The following is a 21781-nucleotide window of genomic DNA, read 5'->3' on the forward strand; positions in this document are numbered from 1 at the left end:
ACTGGAATCCCTCTGGATAGGCAATTCACATTTAGTGCACTGCATTACTGAAGTTTTCAGAATACACAAAATATGAAAATTGTGATCATTTTATTACATTGTCTACTACACTGTAAAGCCATGTTATTCAAAATCAAAGTCTTGGTTTTGGTGGGAAAAGTTTAAGAGAGTAAGGGAAAAGCAAGCTGCTAATGATGCAAGCAAGAGTGTCTGGACAATGACACTTTGCTTAAAAGGCACACCAAGAAAAGGCAATCTAGGTTCCTCTCCTGATGGTTTACATCTGTTTTATATTTTTTCTTATATACATAGATATGCATATTTGTGTAGGTATACACACACATATGTACATACACACGCCTTTGAAGTTTTGAGAATAAAAAGTTCAAGAATTACAAATTAATTTTAAAAATAAATAAGAATCATACTAATGGGGGAGGTTGGTGTTATTTTTTGCTGCATTATGACTATAAACCAGTGACACGGTGATATGATTATACCATTTTTTACCTTACATTATTTCTTTGTATAAATATGAGGCATAAGACTACCAGGTGCATTTATCTTGCCTAAAGTAATTTTCATGGATCTTCTGTGTTCTTGCTTTTTCATAAGGGATGGTCAATGGTCATTACTTTAAAAAATATGAAGAGAGTTGAGGGTAAGGATGTTCTAACAATCACAAGTAAAATTTATTTGACTCTAGGGTTTACATGTTAGAACGTGGCGTGCACGCAAACACACAGACAGAATGACAATGACAACAATGGCTGTATACAGCTCAAACCCAAGCATGGTCCCAGCATGGCTGTAGAATGCTGATCTTGTAAAAACTTTTGTTTTCCTTTTGCGTAAGCTTTGTGATATAACGCACCATTTCCAAAATCTGTTCCATCTAAATGGTCCACATATGATGACGGTAAATGTTAAGAGGTTTGAGATGATTACTAACTTCCAGGAAACATTTAACAGAAGATGCCCATACAGTAGTCACCATTAAAAGTTTAACAGCTGAAGGTTGAATGTAAAGATCTTTTCAGCTGTATTGTTTAAAGAAGTATGACTATCACAGTAAAGTTATTTACACAAAAGGCAACCATAGTAAAGATATCAATAGAGAACACAGTAGATTGTTCAGAAAGCAGATCACATTTTCTACTAAGTCTGAAATATTTCTTGCAATGTAAATTTTACCTGATGAATATCCCACAATATAAACCAGACAGAAGAACTTGTAGAAAGATATTAAGAGCTTGGTCCTGCATTTCTGATTCCCCAAAACCTACCCCAAAAGACCACAGGAATTTTGCTTGTTTAGCGATTGCAGGACAAAACCCTCACAGGACTGCAAAACATTGCTTCTTTTCAGTACTTATTATATACAAGTATTCAATTGATTTTCTTTGGCTTTTAAATTACTATCCCTTCGGATCTATAATGTGAAACATAACCCGAAACACTAATAACTACCCTCTCCCCTCAAAACAGTGATAAAGAATTAAATGAACCAAAAAACGTATCTAGAAAGTGTAGCTGTTACTTCATTATAAAACTATGGCGCAAAATAGAGGTTTATACTGGTCAGAATTGCAATAGCAATTGGAAATTTACACTGAAGGAGTGACTGCAAGTATTGCTTCTCCTGAATAACAAAAAAATCAAAAATGGTTAGGCACTTGTTTTCTTGTTTAATGAGAGATCATTCAGTGTGCGTAAAAATGATAGAAATACTCTCTAAAATGATGCTCTGTAGCATAACAACTGTATTGCTCAACTACAGCCACAGTCCCTGATTCAGGAGAGCAGAAAAACATGTGCCTATTACTTATTTTATGCTTAAATCCTACTGATACGAATGGGCTGGATACATGTTCAAGTGCTGTCCTGAACTGGGATGCTTGCTGAAATTGGAGTTTTAAAAGATAATATAGTGGTGAGCTTCTTTTCATTATACTACAATACCAATTTTATCTAATCTGACTCTGCTCTCCACAATATTATCCTATTACTTCCTAATAAAAAAGAAAATAGGCATAAAATAAATATGATAACCAAAGATTACATAATAAATATGCTACTAAGTGGGGAGAAAATATATTGCAACATAAGGCTCTGTAGTGTTGCACAATCAAGAAATCGTTCCAGGTGCTCCAAAACACAACCCCTAATGTACAACACCAAGTTACCACTATACACCTGAAAAAGACTGGGAAGTAACAGATTGAACTTGTATTACATTAAACGTTTGAAAATATAAACAAGTGGTACTGCGTTTCACTGCCTTTGCAGAACACCGTATGTATGTTCTCTCACTGCTCGAATTGTCTTTGCTTGTGAAGGAAAATTCAAAAGATCAGGTTTTTGAAAACTCTCATAATGGAATTCCTTCAGACTCACAAAGTTACCAGTGTCCACACTGACTCTGAAAGTAAAACAAACTCAGAAATTTTGTTGCCTCCGTTTCTTTGCATCCATCGCATCTAGGATAGGTTGCCTCTTTGCAGTGTACCTCTGACGAAGCTCCTCAATTTCTCGTTCCATCATAGGGTCCAAAGCCTTTAATCGCATCTGTAATTCTTCTAAACTCAGATTCTTTAACTGTAACACAACCAACCAAAAAAAAAAAAAACCACAAAAAGATTAAAAGTTATTTACAACAAAAATGAAAACCGTCACTGTTCATAATCCTTTAATTTACAGCTGCAGTGTTTTTTTTTCTTGTGTTCTTCCCCCCGACTTTGAGTGTATGTGTATACATACATAACTGTTTATATAACTGAAAGCCTTAGTATGTTCCACAGTAAATAATTTAACAGCATATTAAAACACAAACGCACACTGTTCATTTAATTAAAAAAAAAATCACTTTGCAAATGTCGCAGATAGATTGCAAATAAATATAGGGCTGGAGTTTAACTCATTAGGCTGGAAAAAAGCATGCCACAGTATACACAATTATATTCATGTATATAAATTATATTGCTTAATCAAATACTTCTTGCTGAACTTCAGGCTCTTATAGAAGCCTGAAAACCATACAGCTGCTGTAAGTAATAGTCTGACAGATATTTAGAGGTACTTTCGCATAAGAATGGTAGAGGTTGGAAGGGACCCTTGGAGATCATCTAAGTCCAACCCCCCTGCCAAAGCAGGTTCACCTACAGCAGGTTGGACAGGGCCACATCCAGGCAGGTTTTGAATGTCTCCAGTGGAGGAGACTCCACAGCCTCTCTGGGCAGCCTGTTCCAGTGCTCTGCCACCCTCAAAGTAAAGAAGTTTTTCCTTGTGTTGAGATGGAATTTCCTGTGTTCCAGTTTGTGCCCGTTGCCCCTTGTCCTGTCGCTGGGCACCACTGGAAAGAGTCTGACCCCATTCTCTTGACACCCGCCCTTTAGATATTTATAAGCAGTGATGAGATCCCCTCTCAGTCTTCTCTTCTCCAGGCTAAACAGACCCAGGTGTCTCAGCCTTTCCTCATAAGAGAGATGCTCCAGTCCCTTGATCATCTTCATAGCCCTCCACTGGACTCTCTCCAGCAGTTGCCTGTCTTTCTTGAACTGGGGAGCCCAGAACTGGACACAGTACTCCAGATGTGGCCTCACCAGGGCAGAGTAGAGGGGGAGGATAATCTCCATCAACCTGCTGGCCACGCTCTTTTTAATGCACCCCTGGATACCGTTGACCTTCTTGGCCAGAAGGGCACATTGCTGACTCACGGTCAACTTGTCCACCAGGACTCCCAGGTCCCTCTCTGCAGAGCCGCTTTCCAGCAGGTCAACCCCTAACCTGTACTGGTGCAGGGGGTTATTTCTCCCTACGTGCAGGACCCTACACTTGCCCTTGTTGAACTTCATTAGGTTCCTCTCTGTCCATGACGAAGCACCTGTACCTCAACAAATTGCTGCCAGAACTAGTCAAAGCAAATTGCCAACAGAGCATTTAAATAATACATGAACTAATATCCTGAATTTGTGAGAAGGAGTTACCTTTGACCAAGCTCTTATCTTTCTAAAAATATTTTCTCACAAATGTTAAACAGTTCATTACATTGCATTCATTAAGAGTGATGGGTTATATAACAAGCAAATCGCTTCACTGGCTTGCTGGCTGCTGCAAATAAAGGTTGGAGTCTTGTCAGGTACTGGGGCACATTGGGCAGTACTGCCCCATCTGCTCTTGCAAGGAAGCATCTACGTTGGAAGTATGTTTCTTTGGCTGGCCTATGTATTTTTATTTTTTTTGCTTGATGAAATCTAGTGCCTCTTTGCATTTTCTCTCTTGTCAAAATTGCCTATGTGCCAATTACTCTTCACCAAGTGTGAAAAATATCAACAAATTTCAAATAGCACAAATAATTTCATCCTAGGAAAACAGTAATCTATATTTTGTTTGCAAATATTCTGACATTGCAAACAAGCACACCACCTAACTCAGGGGAAAAAAAAAAAAAAAAAACCCACATTTTCTGAATCAACCTACTAATGACTCAATATTTTGTTCATGAATCTAGGGCAGTCTTCCATCAACACAGTCTGATCTGTTTTCCCCGAGGAATGAAATACTACTTTTGATCTTTATTTTTATCAGTATCTGAGGCATATAAATTAGCAACACACATTGCTACATACAGTCCAAATCCCAGCATTATGACTTCTCCTAACAGACTACATTGTACCTAGTTCACAAATACCTTAAATTCATAATAAAGAAGGAGTGCAGATCAGAAATTCGAAGAAGAGCATATGGAAAAAGATGCACATTTTCATGTAATGTAATTTTAACAATAAGATTCCTAACGAAGGTGAGAATTAAAACCCAGATGTCAAAATATCTTCCAGAACCAAAGATCCTTAGACCTGTATGAGCTTCAGAGACCTCAGATGTGCTCGGTAGCTCATCAGTAGTGTCTGTCTCTCCAAAGGACAGATAACACCTTTCATTTTTTAGCAAGGAAAGAGTCACCTCCCAAGGAATTAAATATCATCTAGTTCACTGTATTTCTCCCATTTGATATATGCAAGAATGGATGGGGGAAAGGAATCGTAGTTCCTCAGTCACCAAGACTTTTGCAAAAAAACACATTTCCATTTTCAGAGAAATAAAAGATTAAAAAAAAATTCTTTCATTTTTAGCCCATTGGTAAATGTAATTGTCACATGACAAAACACTCTTCAGTGAAGATACTCTTTTAGAGGAATGAAGTGTCAGAGATTTGCAGTATAATGAGAAGAGACAACAGTGCTGATTCCCCTGTTTAACTGATCCCAATGCAGCACAGATGAGAGGAGCAACAAAACCGTGTTTTTTAGCACGTGTGAGAGGAGAAACGTATTTGGGGCTCCATGGACCAGCAAACAGACTAAGGAAAGTACCATGAATAATGTCATATGTGAGTGTTTTGTGAGAGCTGCCACTGATGAAGTCTCCTAGCCGCTCTGGGCCAGCCTAGGCAGCCATTTCTTCCCTCTCAGTCACCATTGCAGACATCAGGCTTACACTGCACAGAACAGACTCCAACTCATGCGATCACATAATTACCCTGCACTGAAAAACATTTTTTTATAAATTGTCAGAGAAGAATGTGATGGGTGAGTTTTTATTTAAATTTCAATCAAGAAACACAGCCAGCAAACAGAATTAAATATTCTTTAAGGATCACAGACAGCTGGGCTGGAAATTAAAATATAAAGGGAATGAATTTTTAAATCCAGAGAATAAGAATCTTTCAGAATTATCTCAGCCACATCACCCAGGGGACCCAGGGAGCTGCAGTACTCATCTGTATGAATGGCTGATGTTCGTGACATTCAAAGGAAGTAAATGACAAAAAACAGGGACATGAAGAAACTGAAAATGGAGTTATGAAGGTCTCACCTATCTGACATCAGATGCCGGATTAGGCAAAGAGCTCTATGTACTATAGAAAACCACTTAAGCACATTTAAAAGCCACAGCTGGATATGTGTGTGTGTGTGTGTCCACAGACATATATGTCTCCTTGGTAAATTTCAAGATCTTTTCTTGACTTTTGTCTGTGCTGTAGACATTACCTTGTGAAGCCCGAAGCCTGCAAAAGCCTAAATGCTGAATGCAACAGCAAATATATCAAATGAGATGCTCAGAAATAACTCAAAGAAGATACTTAATTATTCCTATATAATTTATTCCCCTGCATGATAAATATTTTTATTCGAATTCTTAAAGCAATAGAGCTCAGCACTCACTCACTTTCATTTGCAAACAGTTCACAATTTAAACTGCCATAATTTCCCATGTAGTTTGTTGTTGTAACTACCAGGGCTACTGCCTTTAATGGGAAGAGAGGTGAGCATTCAGCTGTGCAAGCTACAGGAATTCAAAAAGGCTTTAAATTATATCTTGATAGCTTTTTAAAAGCTGTAAACTGTAGCAGTTCAGTAATCAGTATAGTATTTGTCTGACAATCATAGATCAAATTCTGCCACTTCGAATAACAGAGTCAATCATGTCCTTTCTGAGATCAAACACACAATCACACAACAGACAGCAATTAGTGTCAAGATGGGCCACCTCCAAGACTTTGTGACTGAAGTTTCTGGTAAAAGCATTTGCATTCACCAAGACCCTTCATATCACCAGGTAGTCATGTGGGTTTGGGAAAGCAACAGTCCTAACTCCAATTTAAAACGCCATGAACCTATCAATTACATACTATAATATTCAGAAAGTGTGTGCACCTTTTTTTACACAAACATATAGTCTTTTAGAATGGGTAAGCATACTCAGTTTTCCAGTAGAAAAATTAAGTGTTTACAGGAAAAAAACTTCTTTTCTCCTGAAAGGTATATTCCTTGAGCTAATCGCTAAGAGAGTTACAACATATAAATAAGCAAGGAAAAGAAAAAATACAAAACCATCTCCAGAGACAGATAACATCGAATAATTTCTTCTACAAGCTGATGGATTCTCAAGACACAGCTGCACCCAAAGCAGTTACACTGAAATTTTCTACTCTGCCTTGCTAAAGCAAAGTAAGTTGTCTTTGCCTACAAAGCGACCAGCTAACAGTTATCCTTGTGGGGAGAGCTCCCAGTGCTGCAAGCTGAGTGCCAGCAGCTCTTGCCTCTGCCTTCCGCTCTCCCTGATGTAGGTCAAACCCTGGCAGAAGAAAGGCACCCATGCAGAAAGGAGCTCCATCAACCCAAGCTTCCAGTGGCAGAAGGTCCTTTCAGCAGTGCCACCTTGAGCTGGGACAACTAGCACAGAATCAATGTATAACTAACCTTCTAACTGAACTTACTCTGGTCAATACTAGTTTCAGGTCAATTGCATTTTTTACATGTCTTCGAACAGTGACACACAAGGAATTCTTTCCTCACATAGTGATGCGATGGTCTCAGAACCAAACTTCAGCAAGGAAGCGCAACAGTTTTTACTTTCTTGGTCTTTCAGTCTAACTTCTTGCAACCCAGACGGACCAGCTCCATTTGAATAAGTATTTTCAGCAAACCAAAGAATAATTACGTGCAGTCAACACTACTGCCTGCAGGAGGACCCACATTGTACCTTACGTATTTTGTTCACAACCCTGGTGAAATCATACTAACGAAAATTCAGACCAAAATGGGCACTTGGAAAATATATATGCGTTCCTGTCTACAGACCTGAGTTCTGTAGCAATAAGCTGAGAAGGAAGGAGATAAAGTACAACCAAGAACAGACTCTCAGAAGTCAAGTCAAAGGGTACAATGCAAATCCTGACTAATGGCTTCCACCTGTATCCACCACAGGAGTCAGGAGGAAGAACATGTATCTGAGATACTTAGTGGTGCTTGCAGTCCATGGATTTAGGCGAAGGGTTCTGGTAAAGAGTCTGGAACTCATTAGCAGCACTTGGCCAGCACATATCCGTAGCCATCCAAACTTTTCAGGGGGCGAAAGCCAAAGTTTTGGTGGATGTAGCACACTATAATCTTAATCCACCCTTGACAGCTAACAGAGGTAAATAAAAAAATCTAGACCTGTGATGTTTTCAATATGATAAATTAGATTTCATTAGTAATTCCATAATGCATGAGTTACCATTGCAAACCTCCAGCCTATCAAACTAAATTATAGAATACTGCCATTAAGCTGGTGCAACGAAAACAAGCGAATGTATTTTTAGGGTTTAAATTGTTAAGAAAATAGATATTCAATCAAAAAATAATCTGTACCAAGTTTGTTGTGTTTACCTGAAAACACAAATTCTTCCTAGCAACTACTTAAATGAAACTTACAGATGCAACATGCCTTATTAGATGCCTTTGATTAAAAAAATATGGATTGTTAATACTGTATTCTGAGTCATCTATTTTCCCATCTGCTAGTAATTCCTACAATATGAACTATCAACAGAATGGCTAACAACAACAATTTTCTACGGCAATTGCAAAAGTGGGTTGCCTATAGCACTTTCTAAGATTTAACCAGCGCATGCCTTGGATTGTTCTGTGTTGTTAGTGACCTCAGGTAAGAGAAACTTTCTCTCCAGCTGTTCCCTTCCCTCTGCTAAGCAGAGTTTTCTTTTTCTCTTACGGAATGAGCTCCACTGATGATTTCAAACTCCTTTTTACTAGTATAAAAAGTTAGACTTGAGTCAGGATACAAAAGGTACAAGGTGGGCCTTTCTGACCAATTTTTCTGGTCTACAGATTCACATCCAAAATCTGTAAATCTCACTTATGTAGTAGTTGTCTCAGGCTTGTGTACAAGGAAATACTCCATGGTTACTGTCGTCTGTTCAGCTGCTCCCATGCAGCAATGGGGGGAAAACTGCTCTATGTTTGCTTATACAGCAAAATCATGCTGACCTCGTGTAAACAGTGTCAGGAAATAAGCCGTCCGAGACACACGCTGGCCACACGTCAGAGCTCCGACATGCTGTCATCCCCATCCCTGCTGTCACTACAGTGGGCAAATCAGTCACAAGAAAACAAACTTGGACGGGGGATGGAGTGAGAGCATTTATTTCGGGATGTCTGAAGAATAAGTCTCCTTGTTGCAAAACACAAAACACCAACTCATACAAATATAAAAAGGACCTAATTTACTATAATTATTTTTGACAATTTATGAGACAGAAGGACTGACAACCTAATTTTCAAAACCTAAAGTTCATTCCACAGGACTGCAGTTATCTTAATATTTTGGAAGGTAAAATAAGCACATAGTACTCAGAGAAAATTAAAGATGGACAACTTCATGTCATTTTAAAAAGTCTTTTGAGGGATAAAATTGTATACAGGTGTCCCATGATTAATTCCTGTTTTCACTAGTAGAATTGTTTCTGCTCAGACATTAAAACTGTACATCATTTTAACAACACACAGCCAAATATCGGTCACTACCATCAACATTTTTCAGCTCTAGAAGGCTTTTCATAGCTTCATACAAAGTTACATTTCAATAGCAAACCACCAAGGTGAAAGAAGGAGTTTTCTATAGCAGTAGTGCATACTATCATTTGCATACCTTTGTTGAATACAGCCCAGGGCTCGCCTTTGAGCACGTTAAGTACTGCCAATCCCCAAATTCAAAAATAATGACCTGGATGTTTCACCTTCATTAAATTACCCTTAAAAATTAGATACCTAAAATAAGAATTTTTTAGGAGAAGGGAAGCATCTTTTTATTTCCCCCTTTCACTTCTGAGTCATGAGGAAGCAGCTAGAATCCAAGCATTTCTTGGATTAAAATTAAAAAGGCTAAAAAGGTCGGAGAAAAAAAATCTGGGAGCTTATAACTTTAATGAGCAATCTCGACTACAGGAATTAAAATCTAAGGAAAAGCACAAATCATCATGAAATGCAGTGTAAAATTAGTGATATGATAACTCTTGCATGTTGCAATTTTTCACAGTTCCTGAAAAAACAGTCACGTTGTATGTATTAATGCTTTATCATATCCTAAAAAGTTCAAATATCATTTACACTGGTTTTACCTACTATAGCACATGATGTTCATGGAGTTGGGAGGTTTATAATTTTCACTAAAAGGTACAAAACAACATAGAGGAACCTGAAGATGGGAAAATAAACTGCAAGCAATGTATCTCAAAAACCTGGTAGCTAGTAAACATCCATTAATAAGTGCCTCTAAGATAAATCTTTAGTATCTGATAATAAAAAAAACAAATTTAATTTTAAAAGTGTACAGAAGGAAAAAACTACTAAAACTACTAAAGCATGACACTTTAATTTGCTATCACTCTTTCTTTAGACTTGCATCATCTATCACAGACATTTTTAAAAAAATTATTTTTAAAGTATTGCAGGCAAAAATTCATAGTTTGAAATGCCTTAGAGAAGATCTTGGCGTTTTTTAAATATTGCGATTTTCTCTACCAGGTATCTCAAGCTTAATGGTAGTTAGCCCAGAAGAATACTATAAATGTTTACTAGAGCTCCCAACAGAGTAAATAATCTAAAGCTTAGGAAAAACACTCCATCTGGATACTCACTATGCCATTTAAACTTGATTGCAAATATGCCCACACAGTGCTGAGAGCAAAGCAGCTACCGCACCTGATCTAAAAATATACGGGATTTCCCCCTAGTCATTTCTGCTTTTGGAGAAAACAAGCACGGGAAGAAAAAACAACCAAGCAACACCCACCGTCACCCCCCTTTTCAAATATTGCCCAGCAAAGATATAAAGCTTTAAAAGTAAGAGAATTCATTAGCTAGAGTTCTTAGCATACTAAGTAAGTAGTATCAAAAAGTCAGAATTTTATCTATAGTAATCTGTAGCTCTCCAGGGCAAGTGCTTTTTGTTGTCTACCAAAATGAGCTCAGATACCAGCAGGTACATTACAGTGCCCCCAAGTTCAACGTATCCCATTTCAGCAAACTGCAGTTATCATTCAGCCATAGAAACATAAATTGTGACTTTCATATTCAAAAGTTTTCTCAAGTTCACTGCCTCCTTGACAATGGATTCTTCCATGAGAGGATCCTTTTTAAAATGTTAAAAACATAATATTTACATCTTTTTAAAGTTCTACTAATCTACATGTATTAAGTACTGAGATATTTGATATCAGAACCATTTTAAAAAATAAAACCATTCAGTTAAGACTACCAAACGTAAAATAAATGGAAAATGAAAGCCGCTCCCAGTTTTGCTAAAATGTATTTTAAATGCAAATCCACGTTGAGAAGTAAATTTAAAGATAGAAGTAACATGAAATAGAAGTCCTGAGGTTACAAAGAAAACTGTATTAAAACCTACAAATTCATGAAATACCTAATGACATCATTTAAAGCTATTTTTCTTCAATAGTTCCATTTGAGATTATTTTAAAAATAGAAAGAAAAGTGGAAACTCATTGAATAACGAATTATGGCACAAGATACACGCATGCACAGAGATAACCCTTGTAGTTAAAACCAGACCCAGAAAAGCATTTAACCTGAAGAGCAACGGAAGAGCTAGAAGAATTTTAAACCTTAAACCTCAAACCTTAGTGTCCTAGTGAGGGACAATACAAGTGATTCCCAAGTTTCTTAGAAATACAAAATGTTAATCTTCAAAACTAAAACAAAACCAGATACAGCAAAACTAAATTTTCCTAACAGAAAAAGTCTATTGGAAGACAGCTGCAGTCCCCCAACACAAAATGCACATGCAAATTTGTATCTTATTTGCTGGGCAACCTTGACTTAGTTATATGCTTTATAAGGAAGAAAATTCAGTTCAGTTTAAAACAGCCAATTTAGAAAGGATTTAGGAAAATAACACATCATCTTTAATAAATGGAAAAATGATAGACATACTGTTTGCTGGGTTTTATTTCATGCAGAAAGCATTCTGGTAGTCACGTACAACAGAAGATGGATTTAAGCCACTCAGTACAGGATGGACAGGAAAAATCCTATAGTCCAGAAACTTAGGGCAATTTATAGGCAACAAATGCCGGGTTTCTTAATCCCTGAGGGAAGGAAGACAATCTAGCAAGGACAGTAAAAAGACAGTAAAACTGAGACATCAGTTGATAGAAGCCTGCAAAACATCAAAAAGAGCAGAATATGAAGGCAGCAACCGAACAAAGCCAGGACTAAGCAGACATTTAACTGTGCTGTGAGTCGCAGCAGGGAGAAAAGGCAATCCCTGCCTCAGGAAAGGCACACAGGTTATCCTCTTGGGAGAGGGATCAGGGAGACGATGACAGCCAAACTGACCTGAGCTTAAGCACCAGCACAAAGCACGTGAACGCTGCATATATAGAGACCTGCAGCGATCTGTGAGGGGAGAAGCAATCCCCCAAGGCTATCAGCATCTTTGCTAGACACTACCAAGTTTCATTTTCTGTACAACTTTAAGGATCTAACAGAAGCACTGCTTGCTTTTAAAGACTGCATCTCAGACCATAGTTTCTCACATTTTCTTTATTCCTTCCTCAATCATTTTTTGGAAATCTCCCCCTACTCCTCCCCCCCCCCCCCCCGAACTGTTCAACTACCTATTTAGTTCGGTGTGGCTCACAGTTTTCTTATGCACTGAAAGAACTCAGCTTGCTAAAAGATTTGGGCTCCCAATAGCAGCGGCACGGGCCCCAGAGTCCCTGGATGACAGAAGGGTACTGTTCCGCTCACTCCTGCGTTGCATTCAGCAGCTTGCCAGCCACAGGAGCTGGATATTTCATTTGCTTATGACAACTCCGATGCTATGAAAACTGATTTAAATCATTTAGGAAACTTTCTTACCATGCTCAAGAACTGAGCAGAATTTTTAAGAATTTCTTTACCTCAAGGAAAAGTTTATTAACTCTTCTTAACGCTGCCTTCTATTGAAGTCTTACCTACAAATCATACCAATACTGCAGAGTTTCTGCAGGTTCATTAAAGTGGATTTAGTTTTTCTTTTGACAAAATGCACCAGCTACACATTTGTGAAACACATCTTAAATAAACACCATCAAATAATCTTTAATGAACGTGATTAAATCCACTTTACGATGGTTTAAATCTAGTAGACAGCTAGTCTTGCTTCTAACCCAGATAAATGAAATCTAAAAATAAGTGAATACAGAAAGGGATAATCTATCAAACAGCACCACTTAGCTAGCAGCTTTTAAATAATATACCATATCTTTTCCTTTACAGACATGTAGTAGGCTTCTCTCGCTACGTGTAATATACTAAGAAATATCCCCAAAGTAGGAAAATACAGAAGATAATCATCATTGATAAACATTCATGTCAAAACACATTAATCAAGAAGCCCATGTACCAACATACAACCAAAAGCAATAGTAAATTAAAAAACCAGACCACTCTCATCTTAATAACAAGAAAAACAGGCTATCTCAACACTGAAGAGTACGCTTAACCATAATCTAATTCTATTCTCTAAAACACAATCCATCCCATGAAAAGTGTGATGCTCACTCTGTATTAGTTTAGAAACTCCATTTATTCATTGAACAAGATTCAATGATTCAGTGGCATGTTCACTTAGTGAGTCCATAATTGCCAAAATCATTTGCCAAATAAATATTTTATTACCAAATCTTTTGTCTATGACTCCAACATTAATGCAATCAAGCCAAAAATTAGCATAATTCTTTCCCACCTTCATAGTATTATCCCCTAGGAAGGTCTACAGCATTTGATCTTTGTTCTGTCACTGAGTGCAAAAGAACAGGTTTGTTTAGTTAGGTTTCTCAGATTATAATCTGCAGATATAGTTGTGATTTATTACTCAATGCAAACAGGTACTGTACAAGCTTTTCACAGAATCAGAAAATCATTTAGGTTGGAAAAGACCTGTAGGATCACCAAGAGCAACTGTTAACACTGCCAAGTCCACCAGTAAACCACGTCCCCAAGAACCACCTCTACATGCCTTTTAAATACCTCCAGGGATGGTGACTCAACCACTTCCCTGGGCAGCCTGTTCCAGTTGAACCCCTTCAGTGAAGAAATTTTTCCTAATACCCAATCTAAACCTCTCCTGGCACAACCTGAGGCCATCTCCTCTTGTCCTATCACTTTTTACTTGGGAGAAGAGACCCACCCCCACCTTGCCACAGCCTCCTTTCAGGTAGTTGTAGAGAGCCGTAAGGTCTCCCCTCAGCCTCCTTTTCTCCAGGCTAAACAACCCCAGTTCCCTCAGCTGCTCCTCATAAGACTTGTTCTCCAGACCCCTCAGCAGCTTCATTGCCCTTTGGACATGCTACAGTTTTGTGCCAACACTATTCATCAATCCCAGTCCCAATTTATAGTGCTCACTATTCCACTTCTGCATCTCTGGAGTAAATTATGTCAATTGTATAGCCTACAACTAGGGAAGGGTATGAGCTCTGCAAACCCTTATGATGTGACCCAAGTCTCAGTAGAATCTTTCTGTCCTCTCTGTTAGTTTTCCAATTCATCTCAACTGACTATCTAGGTTTCAATTATGTTTCAGTTTTCCAGACTTAAAATCCATAAAAAAAAGGAAAATAATTATAAAATCTTATTCATTGCATAGTATATCAACAATTCAAATGCTACACATACTGCACTCAAACATCTGTAATGTTCAAAAATCTGTAACTTCAAATCTAAATCTTTCTCCAGAAAAACACTGTTGGAAATTTAATCTAGGTTTTAAAATTAATTTAGTATTCATAATTTGAAAATTGAAGTAGAACCAAGGGCCTCATCTATATTATTTCCTAACTACCAGGGCAGGAAACAATGAGCTCCCATCAAGCTCCAACTGATGTCAAACAATCCATCCAGCACATTCCTGGACCATATAAAAAGGATAAGGAAAATGTGAGACAGACACATGCATTCCTCAAATGCAAGGAGTCAGTACTCAAACAAAATCTGTGCTCAATGCAGTCAATGCTATATAGCTTACAGGCTCATCTTTAAATAGAATTATCTGTTTCACAACTGCACTTTCAGAAGTAACTAGAAGCCAAAGAAAATTTTATTTCAATTTATAGTGCCTTGTAAAAGCTGTTTAATTGTTAAAACCATCTTCAAAGTAGTGCTTTTCCAAAGGAAAGACAAAAACATAAATGTAGAGGTTATTAAATGCTCTTGCAATTTATTTAAAATACATCACTGGGGTTTCTGCTTCCAGAACATCTATTCCTCAGTTTGAAAGGTATCCTGCATTCAAAGACATAACACTGGAGAGAGATAAAGTACAAATTAATGCGCCTGGACACATATTAAGTGTTGTTGTTCAGAGTTTGTAAGAATAGAGAGGGCATGAACAACTCCCTCATCACCAGCAGATACCAGGCATATGCACAACCACAAACAAATGCAGGGAAACAGACTTAGTGTCAAAAAGATTCCATATCTGCCCTGGACTTTCTGTATTAAGTGTGAATGGACTATTTCTTGATCCAGTTATTGCATGTCTGGATGGGGACATTAGGACTTACTGCTGAAGAAAAACTACACTCATAAAAACATAGCATACATTCTTGAATTAATGCTAATGAAATTCACCTTGTGGAAGAAGGATGCAGGAAAAAAAATCGTGAATATCTTTATAATGTTTACATCCTGTCACAAGTATAAAACAGCACCATATCAAGTAATTTAAAAACTGGTATTAACATACTGCAACAAATCCTAAGAACCACAGAAATGTAATAATTGAAAGTGTCCCCAGTGCTGGTCTCCCCTCCCCTTTCCATCCAAATCAGAGATGTGTTTTCACTTGGAAACTCAAATGATTTTCTGGGTAGATTCTATTGGTGACAGAGAAGTGGATTTGGGCTTTAAGACCCCATCTTCAGAAAAGCTGTTATGGTTTTGAATACAAACTGCCTTGTTGAACTACCACACATATTGAACAGTGGACTGATCAGCCAATTCTCTTCTCCCAGAAGAAACAAGCTGCCAGCTCGGGTTTGGATAGGGGAAAAACTGACAAAATCTATACCTCTTTTTCTGCTTACTGTCTTTGAGACTTGCACCGTTGCTGACACAGCTGGAGGGAGACCTTGCATTCTTATTGTCTGAAATCAGAATGTAATCAAAGACTAGATGTTCCAGCATCCTATCATAAGAAGAGTTGCTAACAATTTAAGAATGCTATAAATATGAAGGTGGCAATGTTTTGTTGGGGTTTTGACAACACTGAAAAGGTACGGTTTTCATTATCATATTCCTACTTTTCTCACACACACATATGTGCACACAGTTGAAATTACAAACACTGTGTATGTTAAGAGACTTCACAATGCTGTAAAATCAAACATATTAGAGAAAATTATTTATTTTATCAAATTATTCTGTTACAGTGAGTGTTAAATTTCATTAGTGATTCTGACTTTAAACATTCAGTGCTATTGGCTTCTTGCAGCCTTCACCCATTTCAATCTCAAACTACATTCCTCTTTCCTCCATCAGTATCTCCTCTTGTTTTAATCACAATCTTAGAAGAATACCTCACCCTGTTGCTTTTGACATTAATATCTCCAAATATCTTCCATTCTGGGAGCTTGTATTTATCCCATCTGATGGTCGTATTGCACAGGGAACCCTACTAATTAGAAACTAAATGCCTACTAACCTGGTTGATGATGATGCTGCTAGAATGACAGTCATGTTTACCAGATCCTGGCCATTAGAATAACAATTGCAAAGGAGTAGTTTCAGTAATTTAACAATTTCTCCTACTGCCACAAATGTATTCTATTTATAAACTCCCAAGTAGCATCACAGTGCATAACAGTTTGCCTAGAAGCAGCAACGTTGCAAAAATACAAGGTAATTTAACTTAATCATATTAATTAGCTTAACTATGCTGAAAATATTTCACCTCTTGCTCAGAAATTCAATATCATACAAAATTTTGAAAGCAATATTGCTTGAAAATTGACAAATTTGATATTTATTGTTGCCATAACAACCATACAAAGTTGTGTAAGAAAATACTGAGCAATAAAGGATGAAACGCCATAGAAACAGATAAGAATAGAACAAGTTGTGTCAGCAGTAGCCCTACGGAAAATTTTAGGCACAACAAGTTCATGGATAGAATTATGAAAAAAGTGAAGAAATAGAGAAGGGCAGCTAAGGTGGGGAAATCCAAAAAGTGGTTATATGGCATACTGCCTATGTTCTCCAACAGAAATTACATACAGATTAGTTGAAACCTCTAAGAACACTAAAACACATTAGATAAAAATTCAGCAGAGATTATGACAGAAATTTACTTTGGGTTAGTTTTTTTTCAGTCTCTTGCTTATGACAATACTGCTGCAGTGTTGCATGATATAAATAGTTAAAAGCCCTCAAAACCAGAATACAGTAATAGCTAAATTGCTGCCAGTTCTACATGGTTTTCTAAAATTCCCTCCAGCAGAAGGAACTAACAATTGACTTAGGAAGTTACGAAGGAATTCAAATGCAGGGATCTATTTTCCTATAGGTCAACCCACTACTGCACTGTATAATAAATGTAAACATGAAATGATATCATTTCATCTCTGCTCCTCACCTTTCCAATGACCTTTCAGAGAAAACATCCTGGAGTCTGAATTTTGTTTGACATGGAAGTCATACAGGCTGGATAATATAACATTCCTACCTACAAGCAAAACACCTTTAATACATTTATTTCTCCTAAAATAAAAATAAATGTTATACAGATATCTCTATATCAGAGCTGAATCAACACACGGACCAGTCAAAATTAAAGTTTTGTGCTCAGTAGAAGAAATAATACATTTACAGCTCTTTGTTTAAACAACTAACAGAGCCGAAAAATCAAACCTCTCTCTAATAAAACTCATTTTTGGATGTTATCCACTGACTTGTATTGAGAGCATAATCAAGAAAAACCACTTTCTTTTCACATCCCTCTTGTTTCAAAGAAGGACAAAAAAGCAGATGAGATTAAAGCGGAACTCAAACCAAAGATGATACATTTAGATTTGATTCAGCAGACATGTGGAAACCATTATATAAAGCATTAAAAAGTTGCATTGTATTAAAAAGTTAGTTCAGGTGAGATGTAACTAAACCAAAGACAAGAATCTTAACAGAAAGAACAGCCTTGATTTGTTGCTAATAAAACAGCAGTAGAACTTGGGAGCAATCTAAAAAAGGACAGATTAAAGAAGCAACTTCATTCTACACTTAATCTGGTCTAATGACAGGAGGTAGCCAAAAAGGTCAAGTTCTGTGTTGTGAAACCCTCGGGCTCCTGAGCACTTCCTTGCACAAGATCTACCAATTCTGCAACTGCAGGGCGAGCTGGGATGGAGGAGTGGACCAGGGGGTGTCAGATGTTTTTTGAGGAAGTTGAATAGCCTCAGTACTCTGGCTACCTGACTGCTACAATCAATACAAAGACAGTAACAGAAATGAGCAGGTGCCTGCTTCTGCCATGCCCCTCTCTTTACATAATCCCCGTATCTCCTGAATAAGTCTCAGGTAAGATGCCACCCATCTATCCCTGGTTCCAAGGTCAACCCACCAGAAGGCAAAAGACAACAGCTGACTATTGACCTTAACCACAACCCACACTTCAGTATAGGTATTGATCTGGGTCCCTTTTCTTAGAGGCTAGTAGCAGTAGCAGTATTGAAACTTGCAGCAAATTAACTTCATTTGAAACCTCCACTTTTGATGAATTTGCACAATATGACTCAAAAGTTAATCGGGACAAACAGCACAATCACATAAGTCTCATTTCCTCAGGAAACAGACCAAAAATAATATACAGCTAGATTGCTCAAAAATCTTCTTTGTACAGGGTAATTAAAAATTGGAAACACCAATGCAATTAAATGTTAACAGAATATACACAGTAAAACTGAGGATCCCATTTTGGATAAGGACAGGGTGCAGGGGAAGTGGGATCATAAAAATCTGTGAAAGATGGCTGTGCTTTTATGACAAAGTGAATAAAATTGATTTCATACACTACAACTACTAAAGAATTAATCATATAAAATGTTTCCCCCAAAGCTCTGACAACAGGACTAGTAGTTTCCTCAAATTCAGTCTGCAAGCAGAACTGTAAACATGTAATTTAAACACAACAGTGTGGGGATTCTGCAGGGCTAGGGGTAAACCAACAGAGGCTTTTCTCTTTCTGGCATTCACAGCACTTTAGAAGAAACACAGAGATGGTGTATCCTCAGCACATTGTAGGATTCATGATATATTTGACAAGGGAATAAAAAGACTGCCCTACCTAAACCAAAAATGGTATAGGGGATCTCAAAACCCAACAAGCTGCAAATGAAAACTTAATAACAGCAAGCAAATAACACAAGCAAATAATTTATCAATTATTTCTTGTGGGTTTGGGAACAGAAAATTCAATTGTAAACTTTTTTCTTACTTCACAAGTTGTTCGTGTTTTTTTTTTAAATGCAAAATACACACAGTAAATGCTAAGCTACGATCATTAAACATTATCAGTGGGCTATACAATACACGCTTTTGAAAACTTTTTTGTAACACCATCTAACAAAATAAACTATTGCAGTAATTTCCTAAGTTTTTATATCTCTTCCTAATATCAACTAAAAATACCACGAAAAAAATGAACAGAGAATAAAAGCAGTAGAACAAGAAACTAGCACCATAGATTCTTTTATTCTCTATATAAATTTCATCTTCTCACATTACAAAAAGAATGTGAATTATGACTCAATAGTGCATGTAGGTGAGGATCTACTCAAACGTTGCAGTTATACAACAATGAATTTTAAAACACTAACTCATCAAACGTATTTCTAAAAAGCCTTCACACCCTTGAAGAGGAAGAAATACCATCTTTGGAGAAAGTTGCAGGTGTCACAGACAGCCTACCCTTTATGTTGCTTCAGTGTTACTGCTGAGATCCTGACTTGTGTTCAATTAACTGCTTAGGCAGCTCCTGGCTGAGTTTGGAAGCATTCAGTTCTCAGAAAAGCCTTCAGTGACTTGGCATCACATCTTCTCACCGTTGTGCAAAAGCATCACTTTACCAAAAACATGACAAATTTAAAAGCAGTATATGAATAGCAGAGTCCACAATTGTGATAGCTCTGATGAAAATGCAAAGACAATCTTAACACTTCAACAAAAATGTTTTGATTAAAATATTTCAATGAGATTATTTCACTTTTTTAACATAGATTTTGGCTAACATTAAAACCAACACAACTAATTACAACAAAAGTTCAAGTCACAATCACAGTCTCATTAGGAACCATTTCACCAGAAAGTGAACGTTTATCAGGCAATTCTCTGTCCTATGAATTAAAATGTGTCTGGGGACCAACTGAATATAAAAAAATGGGCAAAAAAAATTCTGCAAGTATTGCAAAATAAGCTACCCCATAGCCTCTCCAAATAGTGAGATTCTACAACACTGTAAGAAAAATTTATTTTACTCCTGAAGTAATGATACCTTTTACTGATAAGGAATACACCACCTCACTCATTTTCACTTCATGCTATGCAACACATAATACTGAGGTGAAAAGGTGTTACTAAAGCAACAGGCTTAAATTATTCCCAGCCTAACGAGGCAAACCAAAGACAGTGGCAAGTGGAGGTTTTCACCCACTGCCATCCAGGGCAGTGCACGTTCCAGGACCACGCGATGAGCTATCACAGCACCTAACCCATAAGGCAGATGGCTTTTCACAAAGTAAAGTTTGAAGTGAGGTCAAATTGTATTTAGATTCGCTGTGTCATGGCATGATGTCATCATGACATATGTGCTAATTTAAAGGGTTCAACTAATTTCAGGTGACTGTTTTGAAAATTTCAAAATCGTGACAAGTCTGATATGGCTACTGTTAACAACAAAGCTCTGACTGAACATGGTTCAGTCTAACCTTTAAATATGTATACCATAAAATACCACTTCTTAACATAAGCCTCCCACAGACAAAAACTAGAAGCCCTTCTATACTCAAAATGTGAAGTTGCCCAGTATATCCCACTCAGGAAGGAAGCAACAGAAAGGAAATTTTGGCAAGCAGAGACAGGAAACTCTCCATTAATGATTCTTATGATTGTCCATCTAGAGATGATCTTCCTAAAGCACCAGTGTCAGCATGAGCCTGACACGTATAAAAAACAATGTTAAGGCAATCACCAACCTCCAGAGATGTGTCCTGTGTATGTCTAAATTGACACAACGTCTTGCTGTATTTACAGCAAAATTCTCTCGTGCCTGCTTCACAAGTTGACATGGCTGCTATTAACAGAAGTAATAAAACCCAGCATTTTTACTCTGTACTTTTTTCCCCATAAATCAACATATGCTTTTTTTTTTATGTACAACTATAGCAAAGATTCAACAGCAACCACCACAGCAAGCAGAAAACCTCCCTTAAAGAGTGTATCAAGTATGCAAGACATTACTCGTACATAAAAATATGTATTCCGTGTTCATGAATGCATCGAACAAAGCAATTCTAATTGAATTTCACAAAAAGTTAGTTGTGATCATGGACTGCCTGGCACTAAGCACCATGTATTTAGAGGAGTACAAGGCAAAACAAAGCATGAAGTTTGCTGGCACAATTGCCTAAAAAATAAAACTAATAATAAACCCCCCACATGGATAAGGCAGCCAGCTTTCACTTAAATACCTGACACTTACTCAATTGATAACCACCTGCATACAAAGTCCTTGGCAACTTTAAAATACCTTTTTTCTTAAGAATAAAATAGTCTTCAAGCTATTTCCTATCATATCAAGCACAAACATGCTTTCATTTAACTTCAGGAATGGAATGTGTCTTATTTTAATCTTGCACCTTAGTTCAGTTGAAGAAACTTGTATTGCT

The 21781-nt window shown here is 37.3% G+C and overlaps 1 protein-coding gene across 1 annotated transcript in view; it reads right to left on the reverse strand.

Annotated features, from left to right (window-relative positions):
- Positions 1-2439: 2439 nt before the first annotated feature.
- The window catches only part of STK3 (serine/threonine kinase 3), a gene marked incomplete at its 3' end in the record, with an annotated part of 140307 nt that continues 120965 nt past the window's right edge, over positions 2440-21781 (reverse strand). Inside the window, exon 11 of the mRNA XM_082479525.1 lies at positions 2440-2598. Within this exon, the coding sequence (XP_082335651.1) occupies positions 2440-2598 (159 nt within the window). The remainder of the gene's footprint in view (positions 2599-21781) is intronic.

Source organism: Vanellus vanellus (genome assembly GCF_965231255.1).
Source record: "Vanellus vanellus genome assembly, chromosome: 2".
NCBI classification, from domain to species: Eukaryota; Metazoa; Chordata; class Aves; order Charadriiformes; family Charadriidae; genus Vanellus; species Vanellus vanellus.